Below are 26,649 nucleotides of genomic sequence, written 5' to 3'. Positions count from 1 at the left end.
AACCTGGCCATTTGATTTCAAAACCTGAAAAAACAGAAGCCAGTTTCATTGGCAGCGCTTTTGTAGTTGCTGTCACCACTCTGGGCATGTGTTACAGGGATGCAATTTCCATATGGTGGACTAGTACACACAAAGTGCATTGACCGAGGGTTATCCACCAGAGTGCTGCATATCACCACCATTTTGCATGCTCCCCCTAGCTATTAGGTGACTCCTAAGAAAAGAAATGTCAATTGCTTTTCTAAATCGCGCTTCATGCCAGAGTCCAGCCTCTAGCAAAACAAGAGGTGATGGCTGGAAGGCTTATAATTAATCTTAACCTCTGGCATTGCTACTGGCAACACTCCAGATCATCGTTCTTTGTCTGCCAAGCCATTACAAAAGGGGAAAGACCATATGCAAATTAGGCTTGGTCCCACCCCAAAAGTGGCTCTCCATCCCGAATTGCTTGGTCCCATCCCTTCTGCACTAGTCAACAAGTATCCCCAAACATGTTTCAGTTTTGTTGGGCCTCCTCAGTGAGGAATAGTTTGGGTCTCTAGGCCCAGCAGGCATGGGACCCTTGTCTGGCATACCCATCTCACTCGGAGTGACTACAGCAAAACAAAAGAGGTAATGGCTGGAAGGTTTAGAATTAAACTTAAACTCTAGCATTGTTCTGGGCAACCCTCCAGACCATTGTTCTTAACCCTCCAAGCCATTACAGAAGGGGAAAGACCATATGCAAATCAGGCTTGGTCCCACCCCAAAAGGGGCAGTTCTATTCCAGCAAATGTTGAGCTATTTCCTTGTTACCCATCCTTATGATTCATCCCTTCTGCAGGAGACCACAAGCATCCCCAAACATATGTTGGCCTTGTTGGGGAGAGTGCTCCTTCACAGCGGTCAGATTTCATTATGACAGGGGAGGGTTAGCCTGGATGGCTTCCAGTTTCCAAAGTGAGAGGGGGGAGTTCACCTTCACAGCAGACAGATTCCAATATGAGAGGGGATATAATTCACCTGCATGGGCTCCAGATTCCATTATGAGAGGGGGAAGGTAAGCCTGGATGGCTTTTACAGATTCCATAGTGGGGGGGGGGGGGGGGGGTGGGGGAAGAGTTCACCTTCATGGTGGACAGATTCCATTATGAGAGGGGAGAAATCCTCTGCATGGGCTCCAGATTTCATTCTGAGAGGTAAGGGTTAGCCTGGATGGCTTCCAGTGCCCATTGTGAGAGGGGAGAGTTCACCTTTACGCCGGACAGATTCCAGTATGAGAGTGGACAGCTCACCCACATGGGCACCAGATTCCATTATGAGAGTGGGAGTTTGCCCACATGGCAGCCAGATTCTCCGTTGAATGGCGAGATTAAAACTGACCTACAGCAGATTCCAAGGTTAGAGTGTATTTGACTTGTATGTGCTTGATCCTAGTTCGATATGGGAGGGTTGGTCTGCATGGCGGCCAGAGTCTAGTTAGTGAGCAGAGGCTAAGGATGCCTTGCCCCAGGATCAGAATGTACTTGACTCATGTGAGGCCAATTCCAGTGCGGGAGGAGAATGTTCATCAGCATGTCCCCAAATTCCATTATGAGAGGGGAGAGTTCACTGGCATGGTTGCTAGATTTCAGAACGAGAGGGGAGAGGTCACCCACATGGGCACCAGATTCCATTATGATCAGCGGGGACATTCATCCGCAAAATGGCCTTATTCTAATTTAGGGAGAATGAAGGCCAGATTCTAGTTTGAAAAGAGTGAGTTGACCTGCCTGGTGGCCAGATTCTAATTTGAAACGGGTAAGATGACCTGACTGGTGGCCAGATTCTAATTTGAAACGGGTAAGATGACCTGACTGGAGGCCAGATTCTAGTTTGAGGGTGAGATTGAAGCTGCATTGCTCCAAGTTCCAGGGCTCAAGTGTGTATGTTACCAGATTCTAGTTTGGGAGGAGCCAGTTGACATGCATGGTGGCCAGGTTCTATTTGGAGAAGGGAAGAGTTGACCTGCCAGTTTGTAGTTTGAGAGGTGGAAATTCACCTGGATGGTGTCCAGATTCTAGTTTGAGGGTTGGAGTAAAGCTGCAAATCCACCAGGTTCCAGGGTCAGAGTTCATTTGACTAGTATATTGCAAGATTTTAGTTTTAGTGGGGCGAGTTGACCTGCATGGCATCAATGTTCTAGTTTGAGATTAGTGAGTTGACCTGCATGAGGCCAGAATCTATTTCGAGGGGCAAATTGACCTGCATGGTGGCCAGATTCTAGTTTGAGAGGGGTGAGTTGACCTGCCAGGAGAGCTGGTTGTAGCTTGAGAGGGGTCATTTGACCTGTCTGGAGGCCAGGTTGTAGTTTGAGAGGGGTGAGTTGACCTGCATGAGGCCAGAAACTAGTTTGAAGGGCGAATTGACCTGCATGATGGCCAGCTTCTAGTTTGAGAGGGGTGAGTTGACCTGTTTTGGAGACTAGTTTGTAGTTTGAGAGGGGTGTGTTGGCCTGCCAGGAAAAAATTGTTGTAATTTGAGAGGGGTGAGTTGACCTGCCTGGAGGCCACGTTTTAGTTTGAGATGGGTGAGTTGACCTGCATGATGTCCAGATTCTAGTTTGAGAGGGGTGAGTTGACCTGCTTCAGGGAGTTGACCTGCGTGATGTCCAGATTCTAGTTTGAGAGGGGTGAGTTGACCTGCCTGAGGGAGTTGACCTGCATGATGTCCAGATTCTAGTATGAGAGGGGTGAGTTGACCTGCCACGGGCCAAGATTCGAGTTTGAGAGGGGTGAGTTGACCTGTCAGGAGGCCAGGTTGTAGTTTGAGGGGGTGCGTTGACCTGCATGATGGCCAGATTCTAGTTTGAGATGGGGTGAGTTGACCTGCATGATGGCCAGGTTGTAGTTTGAGAGGGTTGAGTTAACCTGCATGGTGGCCAGATTCTAGTTTGAAATGGGACATTTCATGGTGTTATCTGGCATATATATTTATACATGAAGGAGAACAGGTACACAAAATTTAGTCTAGAAAATCACTCATCTGTCTAACAGAGGATGTTTAGTGATGCCCTTTAACCATTGGTCCTGAAAAAATGGACTTGATGTACAACAAACTTTCATAAATGTGACCATTTTAATTATCATACTCAAAATCAATAAAACACTACTAAAAAAACTTTTTTTCCATTTTTTTTCAGGACCAATGGTTATAGGTCATCACTAAACATCCTCTGTTAGACAGATGAGCGATTTTCTACACTAAATTTTGTGTACCTGTTCTCATTCGTGTATAAATATTTATGGTTAGCCCCGGACCGTGGAGTTAGGTTTTCAGTGGGGATGTTACTTACCTTATGTACAGGAGGCCAGGTTGTAGTTTGAGATGGATGAGTTGGCCTACCTCTGTCCAAGAGTCTAGTTTGAGAGGGGTGAGCTGACCTACCTCTGGCCAAGATTCAAGTTTGAGAGGGGTGAGTTGACCTGTTTTGGAGGCTAGTTTGTAGTTTGAGACGGGTGAGTTGACCTGCCAGGAAAACGTGTTGTAGTTTGAGAGGGGTGAGTTGACCTGCTTGATGTCCAGATTCTAGTTTGAGACGGGTGAGTTGACCTGCCTTAGGAAGTTGACCTGCATGATAGCCAGATTCTAGTTTGAGAGGGGTGAGTTCACCTGCCTCAGGGCAAGATTCTAGTTTGAGATCGGGTGAGTTGACCTGCATGATGGCCAGGTTGTAGTGTGAGAGGGTTGAGTTGACCTGCATGGTGGCCAGATTCTAGTTTGAAATGGGCGAGTTGACCTGTCAGGAGGCCAGTTTGTAGTTTGAGAGGGGTGAGTTGACCTGTCAGGAGGCCTGTTGTAGTTTGAGATGGATGAGTTGACCTACCTCTGGCCAAGATTCTAGTTTGAGAGGGGTGAGCTGACCTACCTCTGGCCAAGATTCTAGTTTGAGAGGGGTGAGTTGACTTGTTTTGGAGGCTAGTTTGTAGTTTGAGAGGGGTGAGTAGACCTGGCAGGAAAACATGTTGTAGTTTGGGAGGGGTGAGTTGACCTGCTTGATGTCCAGATTCTAGTTTGAGACGGGTGAGTTAACCTGCATGATGGCCAGATTCTAGTTTGAGTAAAGCTGCAACTGGCGCGTATGGGGCCTGATTCTAGTTTGAGAGGAGAGGGGAGATTTCATCCACATGATCCCAGTTTCCAGTTTGAGGGGCTATTTCAGTTATATGCCACTATGATTTCAGTTTGAGAGGGAAGAGGTCCCCTGAAAAAGCCCCGGATTTAATTTGAGAGTAGACTGCCAGATTCCAATTTGAGAGGCGATTTTTAATTTTCACCTGGATCTCCAGATTGCGATTTGGGAGCTAACATTTCATCTGTCTCAAAGTTTGAGAGGGGAGAAACTACCCGTATAACCGCCACATTTTTTGTGAGGGGAGGCTGAACTCATATACTCCAGATTGTAGCGTAAGAGGGGATTTTACTCCAATGTCTCCAGTTTAGGAAGGGGGAATTCCCTCCACATTGCTCCAGATTCCGAATAAAGGGCTCACCTGGTGTGAAGCAGCCGAGGGGGTCGGCCTTGGGGGTGGCATTCTTTTCCCCTCCCCAGCGGATCGGGCCCTTTTTAGGGGCCATGGGGTTGCTGCTGAGGAGGGCTTCAGTCTCGTTATCCCGCAGCACAGTGCTCAGGCAGTGGGTAACCAGGTCCAGCACCCGGGTCCGCTCCTGGGTGCATTCTGATAGGCTGCGGCGGCAGGACGCCAGTTCCTGTGGGAGACAGCAGAAGTCCAGGGTCATCATGAGGGACAGCAGCATCCGGAGGTTACCACTAGAGACTGGGACAGGGAGAGCAATCCGACAGAGAGGAACAGCAGAACCCTGAAGTCATCAGGAGAGACACAGAGTCCAAGACAGCAGTTTGACAGGGAGATTCTGCTGCATACTGAAGTCACCAGGAGAGAGACAGAAAACCAAACACAAGTGTCTGACAGGGAAATTCTGCTGCATACTAAAATCACCAGGAGAGAGACGGGGAGGCGAAGACAGCTGTCTGACAGGGAGATTCCACTGTATCCTGAAGCCATAAGGACAGACAGAGATAAAGACAACAATCTGACAGGAAGATTCTGCTGCAAACCCATCAGGAGAGAGACAGGGAGGCAAAGACAGCAGTCTGACAGGGAGATTCCACTGTATCCTGAAGCCATAAGGACAGACAGAGATAAAGACAACAATCTGACAGGAAGATTCTGCTGCAAACCCATCAGGAGAGAGACAGGGAGGCAAAGACAGCAGTCTGACAGGGAGATTCCACTGTATCCTGAAGCCATAAGGAGAGACAGAGATAAAGACAGCAATCTGACAGGAAGATTCTGCTGCATACTAAACCCATCAGGAGGGAGGCAAAGATAGCAGTCTGACAGGGAGATTCCACTGTATCCTGAAGCCATAAGGAGAGACAGAGATAAAGACAGCAATCTGACAGGAAGATTCTGCTGCATTATAAACCCATCAGGAGAAAGAAAGACAGGGAGGCAAAGACAGCAATCTGACAGGGAGAATCCGCTGTATCCTGAAGCCATCCGGAGAGACAGAGAGCCACAACCAGCAGTCAGACTGGGATAGTCTGCTGCGTCCTGTGGTCCTCCATGAGAAAGACAGAGAGACAAAGACAGGCAGGGACATTCAGCTGCATACTGAAGTCATCAGGGAGTCAAAGATTGCAGTCTGACAGGGAGATTCAGTGGCATACTAACGTCACCAGGAGAGAGACAGTGAAAGAGAGCAGTCAGACATGGGGATTCCACTGCAGCCTGGGGTAATCACTACAGTGACAGAGAGCTGAAGACAGCATTCTGACAGGGTGATTCCACTGTATCCTGGAGTCATCTGGAGTGACAGAGAGCCACAACCAGCAGTAAGACAGGGACATTCTGCTGTATGATGCTTAGGGTCAAGGGCACACTTCTGACTTAATGTTGCTCTACACTGGTAACATGAGCGCATTAATGAGTATAAGTAGCACTGGCGCAGAATGCCATCCGTTACGGTGTTATGCTGACAGACCTTAACACTGCACCGAAACTCCACCCTAGTAGTTCAACAAGCCGCGTCCTGTCCGTAGAGTGGCGTATTGTGGCCCCACCTGGCATATCCAGCATTGGTGGAAATAGACTTTCTTTTACTGGGGGATCCCACCTAGCACAGGAAGGGCGGAGTGCAGCGGGGGAGTATTTGGGGGGTGTAGGGTAGGTATCTTAATCGCCCCCATAAACATTTGACTCTCAGGCCCTCACAAGATGAACCATGAGCACCTGGAAAATAGCCCAATTTCTTATAACGTTGTCCGCAAAGTACAAATGTGCACACCTTTTAAACCCCCAAGATAGGACTCCTGCTCAAAATCTCAAGTGGTCTTGTGGCGCAGTGTCTCGCCACTGAGTCCACCGACCACGGTTCAAATCCTGCACTGGGGCATTTTAAAATAAATGTGGAGGGCACATGGATTCTAAAATAAATGTGGAGTGCACATGGATTCTAAAATAAATGTGGAGTGCACATGGATTCTGAAATAAGTGTGGAGTGCACACGGATTCTAAAATAAATGTGGAGGGCACACGGATTCTAAAATAAATGTGGAGGGCACATGGATTCTAAAATAAATGTGGAGTGCACACGGATACTGAAATAAATGTGGAGTGCACATGGATTCTAAAATACATGTGCCAAATGAATGTGGAGTGCACACGGATTCTAAAATAAATGTGGAGTGCACTGGGATTCTAAAATAAATGTAGAGTGCGCATGAATTTCCTAGTATTGGGGAGCAGATCCGGGGAGACGTTTTTTGACAGACCCAGGAAGATCCGGCCCAATGATAGCACTGGTATCCAGACTTTGGTCTCTGGAAGGAAAAACGAGCAGGGAGAAGATAAGAGAATTGGAAAAAGGGAAATTGGTGCTGCAAATAAAAGGCAGGGATGCATCGGGGAAGAGTGTTTTGTGACTGCATGGGTGCATGTCAGTCCTGATAGGTGGACCATAGATCTGAAATGCAGGAAGAGGATGTGTCCGAATGAGTTGTGAAAATGGGACTGAGGTGCCAAGTCACACTTGGAGAGAGTGAAGTTAGTACCTAATGTAATGTTTAGATGCAAGAGGCGGGTCTCAAGGGTGTGCTCGGGCAATCCTGGAAGTTTGGAGGTTTAACTGCTTTGTTATACTTTTAAATGTGACCATAGGTGTTGGGGCAGACCACTCTAATGGGCCTTTAGCATTCAATCTGCATACTCCGGCTATCTAGAGACGCATGCTAGCAGTGACGGATATGTTTATGCAGGTTGAAAAACATGTTGGACTTTTTATTAGTAAACTCTGAAGCCAATTGGGATATTTGATAAAGCTACTGTTAACAAGTAAGAATACAACTTTGAAACATTTGGAAAAGTATGGATAGGTGATATGAAATTTGCAAGGTTCACTTCAATGTGGTACCACAAAGTGAATAGTCATTCCATACAGCCGCTGAGGACCCTCCTAGAATTGGGTTGCCATAGAGAAGGCTAGAGTTTGTGTTATGTATGGGATGGGTATTGCTGTTCTGCCATACTGGCAATGGACGAGCGAGGATCCCCGCAGATTAAAGATACTCTAGCTGAGCGCTGGTAGGGTTACCCACCCACCCAGATACCTTAATGACGTGTCCGCTATATGCAACACCCCAACTCAGCTACATATGCAACAGACAGCCAACACCATCTTGCCCATGCGTCGAATGCTAACAGGTGGGCTCATTTAAACATTTCTGTGGCTATCATCTTAGTTTGGGGGAGTAATTGACAAGCACACAACTGTTCCATCACAGTTTTACCAACATCAAATTGAATTCCACAGGAAATTCTCGCTCATGCTTTCTGACATCACCTGGGCTACACCATGTCTTTACTACTCAATGCTTGAACGCAGGAAAGTAGAATGTCCTAACCCGCAGTCAACGTTGGTAATCACTGCTTAATCAGGACTGACTGCGTAAAGTCGATCGTTAAGAGAAGGAAGAAAACAATGAGGTTACCTCTGTCAAAGGACTACAATGACTGGCAAGTGGGAAAGATGCAGTAAGGAGGTCCGCAAACTGCTACTACCAGAGGCAGCCTTTTTGAGAGGCATGCTCCCTGCTGACCAGGCAGGTGGGAGACACAGACAGAGCGAGGGAGGCAAAATGTCAACCATACTTCACAAACGAGAGAAAGAGAGTGAGAGAGAGTGAGAGTGAGTGAGAGTGAGAGAGTGAGAGAGAGTGAGAGTGAGTGAGAGTGAGTGAGAGAGAGTGAGAGTGAGAGAGAGTGAGAGAGAGTGAGAGAGAGTGAGAGAGAGTGAGAGAGAGTGAGAGAGAGTGAGAGTGAGAGAGAGTGAGAGAGAGTGAGAGTGAGAGAGAGTGAGAGAGAGTGAGAGTGAGAGTGAGAGTGAGAGAGAGTGAGAGAGAGTGAGAGAGAGTGAGAGAGAGTGAGAGAGTGAGAGAGAGTGAGAGTGAGTGAGAGAGAGTGAGAGTGAGAGTGAGAGTGAGAGTGAGAGTGAGAGAGTGAGAGAGAGAGTGAGAGTGTGAGAGTGTGAGAGAGTGAGAGTGTGAGAGTGTGAGAGTGTGAGAGTGTGAGAGTGTGAGAGTGTGAGAGTGTGAGAGTGTGAGAGTGTGAGAGAGTGTGAGAGAGAGTGAGAGAGAGTGAGAGTGAGAGTGAGAGAGAGTGAGAGAGAGTGAGAGTGAGAGTGAGAGTGAGAGTGAGAGTGAGAGTGAGAGTGTGTGAGAGTGTGTGAGAGTGTGTGAGATTGTGAGAGTGTGTGAGTGAGAGAAAGAGAGAGAAAGAGAGAGAAAGAGAGAGAAAGAGAGAGAAAGAGAGAGAGAGAAAAAGAAAAAACAAACACGCACCAGAACCAGTCTGGGAGAGCATGCTGTATACTATATGACAAGTTACCGGGATTCATAATGCACACTGCTGCCATTCGCATGGCCTGGGTTTGGTTATTGGGGAGAGAGTTAAAACGCAAGACATCTTTGCTGCTTTGCTGCTTTGTTGATACGTGCAGTTTGGAAGTACCTAGGCACTGTTTGTGGGTATGTTCCTTAGTGGTCATAGAGGCAATGTCAGTGCAGTAATGCCCAAGGGAGCATGTCAGAGCTAGGTTGTAAAAGGCAATGTGCAGTCATATAGAGTGCTCAGTGTACCATATAGTTACTACGATTACTAATTTAAGGATTCATTGCAATCAGAATTTGCATCTATATTCTTACCGCAGGTAGGGTATGCACTAGAACCAGGTCTTGCATGTAGAGAGGCTCAGGCCGTTCGATTGTCTTATCTTAGTTTAAATTGGCTCGCATGCGGCCTGGTGTGCAGGTCACCTCGTGCAGATGGTTAGAAAGTACAGCAATGCAGGGAACAGTCAGAGATTGGTCCGTCCTGCCGTACTTCCCGCACTGATAGGCACAGACAGTGACCTTCTCTGCAGGTCTTGCTGCAGGGGCCGGCTTGCGTCTTCCGGCCATCCAATTGGGCAGAAGATAGTACTACGTTGCAGATTGCTAGGCAACCTGTAAAGGGGAACCACACGAATTGAGGCTAGTTGAAACACGAACAGCGCAGCCATTTTAGTGATGCAAAATGAGAAAATAGTATTTCGGTCCGCTTATGCCAGCCGCTTCCTGAGGCACTTGGCAGTATTTGCAGAATAGCTGCAGTCAAGGACGCCATTGTCGGGTTGAAGGCAGAAATAGTAGCAAGTAAAAGCAAAGTCAGTGTCAGGTCTGATGGTCTGGTAGTAGGTGGTCAGGCTGGAATGGGTTTGGTTTTAGGGAATGTTTCTTGGTTCTGAGTTAAGGAGGGAATGTAAACCTGGTTTTTAATCAGATCTAAATGATATGGTGTTAAAATGCCTTTTTGGTTTATTGTTCCTAACTACCGTTCATTCAGAGTGAGGGTTTCCCAAGCCAACATGGAGGAGGTGGTGCTAATCCCTGATTGGTGGCATCATGAACTTCAGACCTCTCTCAGAATTCTAAACTGCCTTTCATTGTTCACCTTCATGAGGGAAGGTCCTGTCTAAGTTAAGTTCCTGATTCAAGGCCCTCTGTGAGAGGTGCAGGTGTGGACAACTTTGAATTGTTTAATTTCAACAGTCCAGATCTACGTGGGACAAGCTCAGTCGGTTATTTGGTGGGAGCGCTGCGTATTTTCAAGCAAAAGAAGAGTTAATTCAACTTGAAGGCTCGGTATACTTTAGGTGTTTAGCTAGTTAGGTATTTAGGTTCATTTTGAGAGACTAAGGAACAATCCTGCTTTAACTCTTCAGTCTGCAATATTTATTGTAAAACAGTTTTTCTTGAGACTGTAAAAGTCAGTGAAAACTTCCTGCTGTTTAAGGTGATTTCAAAGCAGTGTAATTTGCCAGCGTTTTCACTGTAGTTAATCTGTTTTCAGAAACTGAGATGTTTCGATTCCGTTTCCTCAAGGAATTGGCATCTCTATTAGGCAAGCGATCATTGCGCAGCTACATTAGATTAGTGAATGCTGCTGCATCCTTACTGCGTATATCACGCATGTGCGAAGGAGTGCTGTTTCTAAAACTCATTGATTGCACCTGTACGAAGGAGTTCTATTTCTGAATTGCATAGATTGCGCATGTGTTAAGTAATAGTGCCGGAGAAATATATTTTCCGTGTCATGCTGTTTCAGATCGAAGCGGGCGAGCTTTGGAAAGTCAAAAGAAAATAAAATCCTTGCTTGCCGAGTCATTTGTTTAAAGGAGTGTAGGGGAGCAATGGCCACGAGGCCCTCCTCACCTACAGCTTCCTCCCCAGGTGAGGACCATGACTCGGTGGGCGCCCCCTCATGCCACCCGGGCCCAGGTGGAGGAGGATTCACCCGCCGACGACATTGCCCACACGTACCCTGCCCGTGCATTTACCAAAAATTAAGTTAGGCCTAGACGCCATCTTGCATAGCAAACATGGTGTGAGTTCAGCACACTGTAACGAGGCCCCCACCTTTGGAGGGCCTTTCATGCATCTCTGCCGCCTCAGCAGCCCTGGCAGATCCGCTGCGAGCGCGTTCCCATGAGAAAGTCGGAGATGAGCTAAACCCGAGATGCCAACACGGCAACATTATATTAGTAACAATGTGATATTGCACCCCGTATGACCCGGACCGCAAGGCCGGGGTAACGGGGAAAAAGCTGAAGCATCACTATCTGAAGAAGGTAGAAAATAATTCAAGTATTGGTATTAATGAACTACCTCTGTTTAAAATGTGAATAAACCATAAAAATGTAACGTTATATGATATCCCTCCAGGTCTGGACTAATGCTGCTATAACCACGGAGAAAGATGTTGACCAAACGTGTAACCTCTATTTGTAAAAGTGTTTTTCAATAGTATGTAGAAACTTGAACTCATATATGTTTTGAATCACCCAAAGCGGCGAGCATCAATCTCTGTAGGCCATAACCTAGATATCCCTCGTATAACGTCTAATGTACATACAATACGCACACAATGTAGTGAATATAATGTTAGGTAATGAAAAGGTACTGGAACCGACTGTATTAAAGAAATGTGTAACGAAATTGAAATATATATGTGTGTCTAAATAACGTCAAAATAAGGCAGAACCGTATAGAACTTCTGCATTCACTGATCAGCAACGCACGAGGAAAATACCTTTGTGGATATATGCAAGGCCATTCCCTCTCCCACCCCACCAAGCCTGCCAGATAAAAAAGCTAAGACTTGTGCCGCGCTCCCTCACCTCCCCCAACCAAGCTGGCGTTACTTCAGAGAGTCAGAGGCCCCGGCGCCGCAACCAAGGCCACAGCCCGCCACCTGTGTTATTTACAGCACGGTAATAAACCCACGGTTGAACCCACTGATCTACCAGCACCCTCTCATAAATCCCACGAACCCCCCAAGAATCCTGACCCCGCGCAAGGACGACCCCCATCATTGGGACAAGACACAGAGACCCATCTATATAATAACTTCTAACGCAGCCGACAGACATGTATCATTCGGCCCAGGCCCCAGAGCCCCGTCCCGCGACCTAAAATACCGGTCAATAGGACACAGGTAAATCTCACCCCAACCGACAACCACCAGACCTCTCACGAGGTGCATTCCTCATGTGTTGTGTTTATTTTATAAGATAAGCTGCTGAAGCGATTTATTAATGAACTTAAATGTCGTTTTCTGAATAACTACAGTGTGCATGGCCTAGGGCAAATGAGACAGGAAAGGTATTCGTCATTGTCACAGGCTGCCCCAGCACATCAACACTGCGCAGATGACCTCAAGCCGGCCTGCCAGGCCCAACCCAACCCACGAGGCTGACCAGTGACGTCGTCACGCCAAGACCAACCCCGCTGCAGCAACACCTATAGTTAGTCGACGCCACCCAATCCTAATTAACTTGTGCCCCCTATAGTGTTTAGGTGTTGATGACGTTTTTTGTATTAGAAATACGCCTGTCTTTGCTATTGTCGGACAGAGCGCTCTCGTAGGTTGCAGAGTTCTTTGCATGCCTTATTTTTGGATAAACTCCCACTTACGCTCACCCGCACTCTGTCTTGGCCTTATTCCCACTACGGGAGAGTCCCTTATTGTCTCTCATTGCGGGGAGGATCGTGCTGAATTGGGGGCGCTTCCTTTCAGTGGTGACCCCGACGTGATATCTCCAAACTATTTTTCCTAACTCCTTCTTAACGACCCCCTTGTGGCACGAGAATCTCCGGTCGAGAAGGGATACGCACGGTGAGCCGTCTCCGGGAGGCCGCCCGCCAACGGCGACCGGCACAATAAGAAGTGCGCACTCAATGAGAAAGGGTACGGGATCCCGATTGGAAAAAAATCCCCTTTGAGTGCCGCTCGCCGGAGCCAGGGGCCGACCGTTGAGTTACCGGTGACGCCGCCTGGACGGACCCAGTTTCGGAGAGTATCGGTTCAAGACGGGCACGTGAGTACCGAGTGCGAGTGATCGTCAAGGGGAGAAGAAGGGGAATTGGGAATAAAAGAACGGGGACAGGTAGAGGAGAAGAATATCGGGGGTCTACTAAAGACGGGTCTTGAAACTTTCTTTATTCTTTCTTTGCATATGGCCATTAGGAGTAAGAAATAAGTGACGTGGTAGAAGTGACGGAAACCTAGCTCCGAAAGGGGGTGGAAGGCGGCGCCGCATAGTGCTATCTAGACTAGTACTGGGAATATATGAAGAAGTGAGAAATAAGTTATTGGTGTCTAGCAAAAGGAGACACCGGGAATATTTTTAGTGATTGTGCTCTCTCTCTATTTCTTTTTTTCCATTTCCACGGGGTAGGGGGTGAAAATGAGAAGGGTATAAAGTAGTTAGAACATCTTAAAAAGTGGGGACTCAGTAGTGGCACGTACAGACGTGAACACAGTAACCTTAGCAGGGAAGCAGGGACAGCTGGCCAGGGAGGAAAGGGAGGAAAAAGACAAAAGTGTGAGTGGAAAGTATTGTGAAGGGTGCGCGCACCGTACGAGTGTTGGAGACGAACGGGTGGCCGCGAGGTGGTGCCAGAGAGTGTGGCCATAACCATTACTTGATCAATTGCAAGTGAGATTACATAAGAGTGCCTGGGAATGGGAAGGAGATGAGATATGGTGAGTGAGAAGAGATTTGCACAGTGAATAACAGTGGGTGATAATTTTGAGAGGTCCGCTCTTGTCTGTGCCATAAAGGAATACATACGCATATCTACACCTAATCAAAAGTAACGAAGGCGAACGCGGTAGCGCTAGCGATTTAGAGGATGGGGGCTGAAACTCCCTTGTCACACATTTGTAAGAGCTTGCCGGGATATGCTGAACGCATAAATAAATATCATGATCAATGGTTAACAGAATTGAAAGGGGAGGGGTTGCCCCAGATTTGGCCAGAAGGAGGGTCTTTTGACAAAAGCGTTCTTGATATGGTATGTACATGTATTCGCCTCAAGTATAAGGGGAAACAATGGCAGAATAGGAAGGAGATATTAGATCTTTGGAGATTGTTTGAGGAAGTACCCCCACCCAAAGCTCCAGCCCCAAATATTGATTTACCTTCCACCACAGATAATCCACTAATGATCCCGCGAGAGGAAAAGGAACAGCTAAGTACAGAACAACCGGCGGAAGTGGTTATGTTGTACCCAATATTACCTAAACCAGCCCCTGCAGCAGGATATAGCGACCCGATTTATGTGCCTCCCCCTTCGACCAGCACGCCACAAAGACCAACTGCACCCCCGCCCTACGAAAACACCAGAGAGCGCGCCCAGGGAGGCACACAGAGGGTGGATATAGAGAAGTTAACGAGTGACTTAGAGTCGAGGCTTACAGTGGCAAGAGATGAACTCTCAAGAATAAAAGACATATGTGAACGCACAGCATGCGCCCCCACACAATCTGGACGCACGTCTAGAGCGTCGAGCGAAAATAGACACATTGAGGAGGGATGGAAAAAGGGGGAAATACTGTTCAGAATTGAGGAAGAACCGACCAGAATAATAGAAGTGGGGACAGCAGAAGGAAGTATTGGTGACGTCTCACGAGAGAGAGGGATCAGAGAGGATTTGTTATGTGATGTCAGAGGAGGGGGGGATGAGAGTGATAGATTAAGCATGGCAGTAGGAGGAGAAGGCGAGGAGCTAGATGGTGCATGTTCACTGGGGACTATAGAAGATGAATGGATGGGACGACTAAGAAATAGGGTGGGGAAGATGGCGTCATTGGAGTCAGCAGTGACTAAGGAAAAGGAAGCTGCAACGGCAAAAGGGAAATTACAACTCCCATTACTCCACAGGGGGGGCGGGAGGCCAAACTATATACCGTGGGCTCAGATGGACAAGGCTAATTTAATGAAATTACTACCACAGCTGTCAGGAGGGGCAAGCAAGTGGATATATGCATTTGAGAAACATACCGCTGGTATACCGCTGGCAGTAGGCGATGTGAAGAGCCTACTAGTGTCCGCAGTAGGGGATCAGGCAGACAGAGTATGGGCTAAAGCGGGTTTTCCAGCTGTAACTTTAGAGTGTGATCGCCATGATGGGGCGTCGTTTAACACCGTGCGAGCGAGGGTGTGGGACGCACTGCGGGAAACCTTCCCAGATACCCCTGATTTGCAGTCAGTAATGCAATGTACCATGAATGACGGGGAGGACGCTATGGATTACATTCTCCGGGTGCAGGAGATGTGGAGAGCGGAAACGGGTACGCCCTGGCACCAATCCACATCTCTATTTTATTTCATCATTAAGAGAGGGCTCCCAAAGGAAGTGCAAAAGGCACTAGATAAAATAGCAGGCGTTGAGGCAAAAGGCTGGCCGGAGATCCAAAGCATAATCGTACACCATTGTAAACGGATCAAAGAAAGAGAGAGGGAAGTAGCACAGAAAAGGTTGGCGGACGAGGCGAAGTTGGTGCAATCAAAATTGGTGAAGGTCGCAGCCGCGGTAGCGGGACTCCCACTCATACGGGAGGGAGAGGAAGGAGAGGAGGGGCAAATAGCAATACAAGGAAGAATAGCAGCGAATTGGGCAGGACAAGGGCAACGACAGTGGACAGAGCAGGAGCAGAACGGAGGTCCAACGTGGCAAGAGTGGGCCCCAAGAGGAGGAAGAGGTGGGTACAGGGGTCGAAGAGGAGGACAAGGGTATGGAGGAATGGGAGGAAATGGGTGGCAGGGTCCCAGAGGTCCACAGGGGAGCTGTTGGAATTGTGGGAGATGGGGGCATTACTCAAGAGAATGCAGGAGCAGACAAAACAACGGTTTCCAAGAGATAGAACAGTATGGACACCCCCATCCAGGAAGCCCCTACGGCCTCCCCATGGGACAATACCAGCAACCAGACAATGTAGTACAAAGGAGTAACGCACAACTACACGGACATCAGTACCGAACACAAACCAACCCACAGAATAATGACAATGTGCACTACACGCCTGGTAACACTTTCGCCACAGTAGCTAATGGGGCACCCGCCCCCGCACCTTACAGTGGAGTGTCAGTAGTTTCGGGGAACATTTTCGATCAAGGGGGGGCAATGAGACACCCCGCATAGGACAGCCCACAGAGAGCACTTGCGTGTCCAGTACTGTCTACGACCCACAATGCATCAGAGGAACCATTGATAGGAGCGCAGATAGGAGACAAGCAATTCATATTCATGGTGGATTCGGGAGCGGAGAAATCATGCATTAGAGAGGGCCGGTTCCCGTTATCTAATAGAACGTTAGAGACGCAGGGGTTCTCTGGGGCTGTAATTGAAGTTCCTTACACAGAGGTATTGGATGTGACAGTAGGGGGTAAAACAGTGAAAGCACCCTTACTATACTATGAAAACTCTCCCATCAACTTACTGGGGAGAGATCTCTTGAGCAAACTAAATATGACAATATCATTCACAGGGAGCGGCATCGTATGTTCAACGCCAGGCATATGCCCCCTCCGTATATTAGCAGTAATACACGGCCATACAATCATGAAAGAGATCAGAGGGGTACCAAGAAATGAGGAGATGTTTGTTGAAGGTATGAGAACATTGGCTCTCATAGTACCAGAACTAAAAAGGGTGGAGTGGAGGATCCCAGCAGAATTCCTTTTTCGTCCCATAGCAAGCCCTGACACTGCTCTTGGGGCAGTACTATCGTTGGATTTGCATGCAATACATGTATCAACAAACAGAATATGTGTGATTGGTATTGACATGGAAGGATGTGAGTGGAGGACAGTATTGTGTACAAATGCAAATATCCCGCTGAGAGAGCTCTCGGACGAGGAGCTATTTTCTGACGCTGAGGGAGATGGTGAAATAGTGATGGAACTGGCAATGCCCTGCGACATTGTAGTTACAGCCAGACAAACTAAGGTTGAACTAATGGCGGTAGTAGGAGCACCGCACACATTTTTTGATGAAGACATGAGTTCAGTACCCACTAACTTATGGACTAATGGCCCCCACGATGTAGGGTTGCTGCATGAAGTTCAGCCTGTGGTGATAAAATTAAAACAGGGAGCAATACTACCCCGGGTGAAACAATATCCACTGTCGCGAGAAGCAGAAGAAGGGATCAGAGAGACAATAGAAGCACTGCTAGCACAGGGTATAATAGTGCCCTCAAACTCCCCATGCAACACGTGCATTTACCCAATCAAAAAAGCGAAGGGGGGTTCATGGAGGATGATACAAGATTTACGCCCACTGAACGATGTGGTAATGAAGGAGTTCCCTTTAGTCCCGAACCCGGCGACAATACTGTGCAACATTCCAAAAGTAGCATCACACTTCACAGTAATTGACTTAAAAAATGCATTTTTTTCGATCCCCTTAGCAGAAGAGAGCAGGTACTTGACAGCATTTACATTAGGAGGAAGGAGGTTCGAACACTGCAGACTACCACAAGGATATTGCGAGAGCCCAAGCATATTTAACAGGGTACTACATGAAGATCTGGGGAATTTGCCTGTAGAAAGCACAGTGATTCAGTACGTTGATGATTTATTGGTTTGTGCACAGGCTGAGGAAGAGTGCAGACAGGACTCGATAACACTTTTGACATTATTGGCCAATAAAGGGTACAAGGTGGACAAGGGGAAGTTACAATACTGTCTGACAGAGGTCCTATACTTGGGTCAGCTGATATCAAAGGATGGCAAGCGAATTATACCAGACAGGGCACAGGCGATTAGAACAATTGGGGAGCCCAAAACAGTAAAAGAGATGCAGAAATTTCTGGGTATGTGTAACTATTGCCGAGCATGGATATTGGACTATGCGGCGTACACAAGGCCCTTGTTACAGGCACTGAAAGAGGCACAACAAGAACACAAACACATAGAATGGACAGAGGAGATGAACACAGCATTTAACTCACTAAAAGAGCTGATATCAAGCGCTCCAGTACTAGCAAATCCAGATTATGGGCGCGAATTCTTTTTATTTTCACACTGCAAAGGAACACTGATGACAGCGGTACTGACACAGAAAACATCTTTAGGGCACAAACCACTTGCTTACTATAGCGGCACCCTAGACGCAGTAATGCAAGGTCATTTCGCGTGCGAGCAATCCCTAGCTGCAGCCGCGTTCGCAATTGAAAAAAGTGCCACGATAGTGATGGGCTGCCCGGTGACACTGTTTGTGGAACACTCACTTTTTGCAATATTAGAGCGAACAAAGAGCACATTGACAACACAACGCGCCACAGCATATGAGATAATACTGTCCAGCGCTAACATCCATATAGTAAGATGTAAAACAGTGAACCCAGCCACATTCATCACAGAGGCATGCACCGTAGAGGACATGCAAAACCACAACTGCGCCACGTACACAGGTGACGAAAGTAAGGATCCAGTGATTTTTGAAAATGCCCTGACCGAGGGTGAGGTGTATTTTGTGGACGGGTCAGCATCAATAGAGATGGAGACAGGAGAAAAGCATGTGGGTATGGCAGTGGTACGATTAGAGGAAGATGAATATGAGATACTAGTACAACACCGCCTCCCATCACACTATTCAGCGCAAGCAGCAGAACTAATAGCGCTAATAGAAGCATTGCATGCCGCCAAGGGGTGCGCAGTGACCATATATACAGACTCAGCATACATGACAACAACAGTTCATGGCGGGTTGGCCCGGTGGGGGCGGAGAGGGTTTCGGCGAGCAGACGGAACGCCAGTCCAGCATGCAGAATTATTGAAAGAACTGATTGAAGCCCTGCAAGACCCCACGGCAGTGGCCATCGTAAAATGTCAAGCTCATACCACAAATACAGATTTTATATCTTTGGGGAACGCGGCAGCAGACGCTGCTGCCAAAGCAGCTTCATATTTACAAAAAGGTGAAATAGGGGAGTACATGTTGCACCACACAGCAAGCCAAGAGGTCCCCACAGGATATAACATGATGTCCACACAGGAGATAATAGAGCTGCAAGAGGGAGCTAGTGCAGAGGAAAAATTGCTGTGGACTAAGAGAGGATGCAGCAAATCACCAACTGATTTATTGTGGCGACAAGAGAGTTCAGGAAAAGTGGTAATGCCAATTACGCTGCTAGAAATAGCATTTCAACAACTACACTTTCCCGCACACAACACAAAGAAACACATAATGGCAGAGATACAAGAAGATTGGTTTGCACCTTGCCTCCAGGAACACGTCACAAGGTTAGCTCTAGAATGCACGACATGTCAAATTTACAACTCAGGTATGACATTGCGTACACTAAGGGGTACGATACCAAAACCAAGTGGCCCATTCAGAGAGCTCCACATTGATTATGTAGACATGGGAGAAAGGTGTAACGGGGCTCGATACATGATTGTGGTTGTATGTCCATTTTCGAGGTGGGTGGAGGCAGGCCCATGTGCCCGCCCTGACGCGAAGGGCGCCGCGAAGTTCCTAGTGCGAGAAGTGTTTCCGCGCTGGGGAATTTGCGACGTTATTCGCTCAGATAACGGGACGCATTTTGTTAATGAATTATTTAAAGAAGTGACTACATTATTGGGAATAAAGCACAAATTATGTTCGATTTATCATCCTCAAAGTAATGGCGTCGTGGAAAAGATAAATGGCCTGTTAAAAAGCAGATTATCAAAACTTTGTTTTTCCCTTAAAAAGACTTGGATGTACTGCCTGCCTTTGGCCTTGTTTGAACTACGAAACCAGCCAAGTAAGGACCACCATTTGTCCCCGCACGAGATCGTCACGGGAAGAAGAATGCACACAGCGCATTCGCCTCTCCGTGAGCGTTCTGATGCACACAGAAGCGCAGCTATATTGGGGGAGGAGTTCACAGAATACCTGCGAAAACTGACACGGGCAGCGCGCGTAATTGCAAAGCAACTAGCCCCCCCCTCGACAAGAGAGGAGGGGAACGCGACTGAACCAAACAGGCTGCCTGAAAAACCACTACAGCTAATGCCTGGTGACCTTATATATGTCAGAAGTTTTGTGCGGAGGTGGAATGCACCACGTTTCCATGGCCCCTATGAGGTCGTGTTTTGCACGCCCACAGCAGTAAAGGTGAAGGGCCTGCGATATTGGGTGCATTTGACAGACGTACGTAAAGCTTACAGCGCTGCGGAGAGTGAGGTACAGGACGAGGCACAGGCAACAGCGGACGATGAAGTTGTGCGGAATGAATGATTGGAATTTTGTGTGCATTATGAGATGAACAGTGAACACAATTAGCGCGCAACAAATGTCCTGGACTAAAACATGTACATATGTATATGCAAATTTTCTTTTTATTACAATTTTTGAAAGTTTTGCGTGGGGTTCTTTTTTCCTCTCCTGTGCTCTTTAAGATGTTTTTTTTTATTATTGTTGTTTTTAAACTGTCATGTTTTTTATTATTTATATATATATATAAAGTAAGGTACGAATAATGATGATTGAAAGGCTACCTTGTCTGTCAACACACCCCCTCCCTCACCCAACCCTATATTTTATCACCGAAACGTTACAACGTGGAAATGTTTACATGTTTGTATTTAATAAACTCTTGTGTCTCAAACAGGATTTATCATGGCATCGAATGGGCAGCCTGCAACTAATAGATATGTTAGATTTAGAGAAATGTTAGTGGCTAAGTTAACATATTCATTTGAATGTGGTTTATCAATGTGTGCTATCGTGTTCTTCATCTCAATGTTTTGTCTAGTATTACACTGGGTTATAGCGTTCATCTCTACCGAGATGAACGAGGGGGGAGGGGGGAACAACACCACCCTTGCCCCTGGAACGAAAACAATTCCGACTGTAGGTATCAAAGAAGGTGATTTTTTGATCTGGGATGGATCACACTTTGTGTGGGGATACTATACTACACCACCCACTGCTGTCCTGTTACAATCAAGAACCAAAAATGTAAATAATGACACAATGTCCCAACCTGGAACATACAACAACCGCACGATCCCTCCCGCCCCAACTTCAAACAACGATCTCTTGTTTATTAAGGAGGATGGAAAAGTGATTATGATGACAGAACACAAGTCCCTATATGAAGAATTAGAAAAGGGGGGTGGGAAGGAGGAAGGGGGGCCTGGTTCTTCACCTACTATAACGAAAAGGTACAGAAGAAGGGAGAAAAGTAGACGGAGAAGAGAGACTGGTGGACAGGGGTATGATGAGTATTATGGGCTAGGGTTAGACAAAATGGAAGACCCACGACACCCTCACCAAGCAAATAAATGGTATGCAGATATGAGCACAACAGCCAAACAGACAACCAATGAGAGCTGCTATGTCTGCTCGCTTATCCCCCATGCATCAGGCACACCTAAAGTATTGTTGCCACGAGAATTGCCCATTGTGGATGCCCAATGTCTCCTTCATCTCACGCTGTGTAGAATAAAGAACACTTTTCAAGCACACGATGTCTCTTTCAGAATGCTACAGAACAACAAAACGTGCTATTCGCAAGCGTCTGGAGTGATCTGTCTTAAAGAACCTTTCTTTGCAATACAAGGGACACTGTTTTCCGAAAACAAATGGAAAGACGAAGAAGTGCTGTGCAAGGCAGAAGCACTGAAAGGTGTCCAACCGGACAAGTTGCGGTGGATGGAAAGAACGTGCTTGCCAATATGGAAAGAACACATCCCTAAACTAACATGGGTAACAGCGATGGAGAAACCCTTCAAGCTACAAAGTGAAATACAAAACGAACTATGTTTCAAAGGAGAAGGAAAAATGGCAATGGGAACGAACAAGAACTGTAACAAAACTCTCACCATCCCAGATATGAAAAGAGGAACAGCAGCACTAATGGACACATACTGGGTATGCGGAAACAAGGCGTACCTGCACCTTCCCCAATCATGGAGTGGTAGCTGCTCAATGGCCACCTTGCATTCAACACTAATGGTGATTCCAGAAAGCCACATTGACAGAAGTAACATGATGAAAGGAGGCTTGAACCAGGATGTAGCTTCTCCAACTACACAAGCGCACCTTTATGTCCTGTCCTCCGGAGGGAAAGGAGAAGAGCTCTCAAGGAACAAGCGAGCCTCGAACTACATATCGCAAGCATCATCTGATTTATTGGCACAGATCCCAGACAGGTATCGCCTGTTCAGCTCCGTGGAAACATTCTTTGCCTCTCTGGTATCAAGTGTCCAAGCACGAGCAAATGCAAAATGGCTCCAGATCACACGGTGGGAACTGATCCAGTTGGCCAATGACACTGAAGAAGGGTTCAACATAATAAAGGTGGAACTACGAGCTCTGCGACTAATGACCATGCAGAACAGGTATGTTCTAGACCTGTTAACAGCAATCGATGGAGGTGTTTGCCGAAAAATAGGAAGTGCGTGCTGCACGTTCGTACCTTCTGAAGACGCAGAAAATGGGTCCCTGTCCCACGTTATTGAAGCAGTACATAACCTGGGCGAGAAGATGAAAATGGAAGGTGGAGCTGAGGATAGCTCGTGGTTCGACAATATCTTCTCTTGGGTTCCCTCATGGCTTGGAGTGACAATGAAGTTCCTGATACCAATAGTGGTGATCATCCTTGTGATGTTCTGCCTGTGCCAGGTGGGCCTCCGATGTTGTGCTAACGCAGTTCCTAACGGTGCAATGATGATGGTGACAATGGGCAACTCCGGTGGTACAATTAAAGCAACACAAGAAGTACATGTGCAGACAGGAGCAGATAACACCCCCAGGTACCAGTTAGTGCCTATGTGCCGTGATAAGTACATAGTAGATAAACTATGGCACACCACTATCAAAGAACCACGAGACGTAGAACTGGAATGGTATGAGGAGGTCTGGGTAGATCTGGAAGAAACTGGCGACTGTATATATTTAACATGTACACCAGACGAGTATGCTAGGAGAGGTGAGAGTTTAAGGGGGGTGTGCAGAGCATGGATGCCTATAAAAGGAACCCCTGCATGGGATGACGCAGTGATAGAGGAACAAGAATGTAGAAGATTGGAAGAGCTAAAGAATTCGTTACTTTAAGTAACGAAAGGGGGGAAATGTAGGGGAGCAATGGCCACGAGGCCCTCCTCACCTACAGCTTCCTCCCCAGGTGAGGACCATGACTCGGTGGGCGCCCCCTCATGCCACCCGGGCCCAGGTGGAGGAGGATTCACCCGCCGACGACATTGCCCACACGTACCCTGCCCGTGCATTTACCAAAAATTAAGTTAGGCCTAGACGCCATCTTGCATAGCAAACATGGTGTGAGTTCAGCACACTGTAACGAGGCCCCCACCTTTGGAGGGCCTTTCATGCATCTCTGCCGCCTCAGCAGCCCTGGCAGATCCGCTGCGAGCGCGTTCCCATGAGAAAGTCGGAGATGAGCTAAACCCGAGATGCCAACACGGCAACATTATATTAGTAACAATGTGATATTGCACCCCGTATGACCCGGACCGCAAGGCCGGGGTAACGGGGAAAAAGCTGAAGCATCACTATCTGAAGAAGGTAGAAAATAATTCAAGTATTGGTATTAATGAACTACCTCTGTTTAAAATGTGAATAAACCATAAAAATGTAACGTTATATGATATCCCTCCAGGTCTGGACTAATGCTGCTATAACCACGGAGAAAGATGTTGACCAAACGTGTAACCTCTATTTGTAAAAGTGTTTTTCAATAGTATGTAGAAACTTGAACTCATATATGTTTTGAATCACCCAAAGCGGCGAGCATCAATCTCTGTAGGCCATAACCTAGATATCCCTCGTATAACGTCTAATGTACATACAATACGCACACAATGTAGTGAATATAATGTTAGGTAATGAAAAGGTACTGGAACCGACTGTATTAAAGAAATGTGTAACGAAATTGAAATATATATGTGTGTCTAAATAACGTCAAAATAAGGCAGAACCGTATAGAACTTCTGCATTCACTGATCAGCAACGCACGAGGAAAATACCTTTGTGGATATATGCAAGGCCATTCCCTCTCCCACCCCACCAAGCCTGCCAGATAAAAAAGCTAAGACTTGTGCCGCGCTCCCTCACCTCCCCCAACCAAGCTGGCGTTACTTCAGAGAGTCAGAGGCCCCGGCGCCGCAACCAAGGCCACAGCCCGCCACCTGTGTTATTTACAGCACGGTAATAAACCCACGGTTGAACCCACTGATCTACCAGCACCCTCTCATAAATCCCACGAACCCCCCAAGAATCCTGACCCCGCGCAAGGACGACCCCCATCATTGGGACAAGACACAGAGACCCATCTATATAATAACTTCTAACGCAGCCGACAGACATGTATCATTCGGCCCAGGCCCCAGAGCCCCGTCCCGCGACCTAAAATACCGGTCAATAGGACACAGGTAAATCTCACCCCAACCGACAACCACCAGACCTCTCACGAGGTGCATTCCTCATGTGTTGTGTTTATTTTATAAGATAAGCTGCTGAAGCGATTTATTAATGAACTTAAATGTCGTTTTCTGAATAACTACAGTGTGCATGGCCTAGGGCAAATGAGACAGGAAAGGTATTCGTCATTGTCACAGGCTGCCCCAGCACATCAACACCGCGCAGATGACCTCAAGCCGGCCTGCCAGGCCCAACCCAACCCACGAGGCTGACCAGTGACGTCGTCACGCCAAGACCAACCCCGCTGCAGCAACACCTATAGTTAGTCGACGCCACCCAATCCTAATTAACTTGTGCCCCCTATAGTGTTTAGGTGTTGATGACGTTTTTTGTATTAGAAATACGCCTGTCTTTGCTATTGTCGGACAGAGCGCTCTCGTAGGTTGCAGAGTTCTTTGCATGCCTTATTTTTGGATAAACTCCCACTTACGCTCACCCGCACTCTGTCTTGGCCTTATTCCCACTACGGGAGAGTCCCTTATTGTCTCTCATTGCGGGGAGGATCGTGCTGAATTGGGGGCGCTTCCTTTCAGGAGAGTCAAAGGAGCACATATGAGCACCTGAACATTCCAAGTTACGGAACCGTGCGCATGCGTGCAGAAGGATCCGGCAAGGATAAGTGCAGCGAGCCTGCGTGTATAAACGCTCTGTATGTTTTAGTGAAACAGCACGTAGGCATACCGCTGTTTGTTCTGAGGAAGAACTTTGGCAAGGTTAAACATAAGAATCACTAGTGTTGTGGATCAAAGGAGTAACTGCAAATCATTCCTGTTTTTATTCCTGTTGAACACGACTTTCTTGAAAATGCTATTTGCAAGTTGGGATCCTTGACAGTGAAATAACCTTGCTCCCAAAGAGGTTAATTACTTTCCTCAATTCATTAAACAAAGTACATTTATTGGGTTAAACAAGGAATCTGAACTTTCTAACCTCCAAGTCATTAAAGGAGGTTGGACAGGTATGGGTCTTGTATTGGTGTCTGTTACTAAAGAAGTACAGTGATTGGAGTGTCAAGATCTTAACTAACCTTAATGTTTTCCTCTACAGATTGCAGCCACCAAAAGTAGGCGTCTGTCGTTTTTTTTTTTATCCATCTCCCCTTTTCCCTTGGGAGTGTTAGTTCTCCAACTGGGTATCAAGTCAGTTATTGATCCAACGTTCTTGAGGGATCTGTGGGGCTCAGTATCTTCTGCAGACTCAGAAGCCAGGACCTGATAGATGAAAGGCCAAAAATAGTCTGCCTGAGTTTCTGGGTCTCACGGATTTCATCATGGAACGGTTAGGGGAAGTAATTCAGGAACTGAGGCAGGAATTAAGGGTCACTCATCTGGAAAATTCAAAATTACATAAGCTGGGGATTCTGGGGAACTTTAGATCCTTCTATTAGTGATGAGCCTCCTGAGTTAGGAGCTGTTGGAGGTAGGGAGAGACAACCTCCAGTTCTGGAGAGAGTGGATGGTAGGGATGAAGGAGGTGTGGGAAGACACATTTTGAGTCAGGTTGTTCCAGTTCCATTGGCTCCTCCTGAACGCTTTAGTGGGGAGGTTGAGAAATTCCTGGCTTTTGTTCCTCAGTGTGAGTTGCACTTTTTGTGTCGTCCAGAGAGTTTCTCCATTGTTTTTGGTGCCCAAGAAGGAGGGGAAATGTAGGGCTTGTATTTACTATCGGTCCTTAAATAAAGTCACGGTGAAGAACCGTTATCCTTTGCCATTAATTCTGGGAAATGTTGAATCAGGTTCAAGGAGCAACAATTTTGACTAAATTAGATATGAGGGGGGCTTACCATTTGGTTCGGGTTAGGGAGATGCACAAGTGGAAAACTGCTTTCAAAACCCGGTTCGGTTTATTTGAATATCAAGTAATGCCATTTGGATTATGCAATGCCCCGGCTGCCTTTCAATGTTGTATCAATGATGTTTTAAGAGAATTTTTAGATCTTTTTGTTGTAGTTTACATTGATGACATCTTAATTTTTTCACATCGTTCAGAGCAGCATCAACAACATGTCAGGCAAGTTTTAAAGAAATTACAAGATCACCATCTTTTTGCAGGTCTAGAAAAGAGTCAATTTCATACTGAGGTGGTGGAATTCTTGGGATTTGTAATTTCCCCTCAAGGTCTGGAAATTGATCAAAAGAAGGTCAGAGTGGTGAAGGATTGGCCGACTCCCACTAAGATGAAGGAGGTTCAAAGTTTCCTGGGTTTCACTAATTTTTACAGGAGGTTTATTAAGGATTTCTCTTTGATTATTCCTACCATCACTAGGCTTCTGAAGAAAGGAGTACCTT

At 46.9% G+C, this 26,649-nt stretch overlaps 1 protein-coding gene across 1 annotated transcript in view; it reads right to left on the bottom strand.

Annotated features, from left to right (window-relative positions):
- TEKTL1 (tektin like 1) overlaps positions 1 to 26,649 on the bottom strand; it is a 165,336-nt gene that overhangs the window by 75,395 nt on the left and 63,292 nt on the right. Inside the window, exon 4 of the mRNA XM_069634786.1 lies at positions 4,512 to 4,728. Coding sequence (XP_069490887.1) covers positions 4,512 to 4,728 — 217 coding nt within the window. The remainder of the gene's footprint in view (positions 1 to 4,511; positions 4,729 to 26,649) is intronic.

This window comes from Ambystoma mexicanum, chromosome 13, assembly GCF_040938575.1.
Source record: "Ambystoma mexicanum isolate Mex_15411 chromosome 13, UKY_AmexF1_1, whole genome shotgun sequence".
NCBI classification, from domain to species: Eukaryota; Metazoa; Chordata; class Amphibia; order Caudata; family Ambystomatidae; genus Ambystoma; species Ambystoma mexicanum.
The sequence above is the reverse complement of the archived record's forward strand: the minus strand, read 5'-3'. Positions and strand labels throughout refer to the sequence as shown.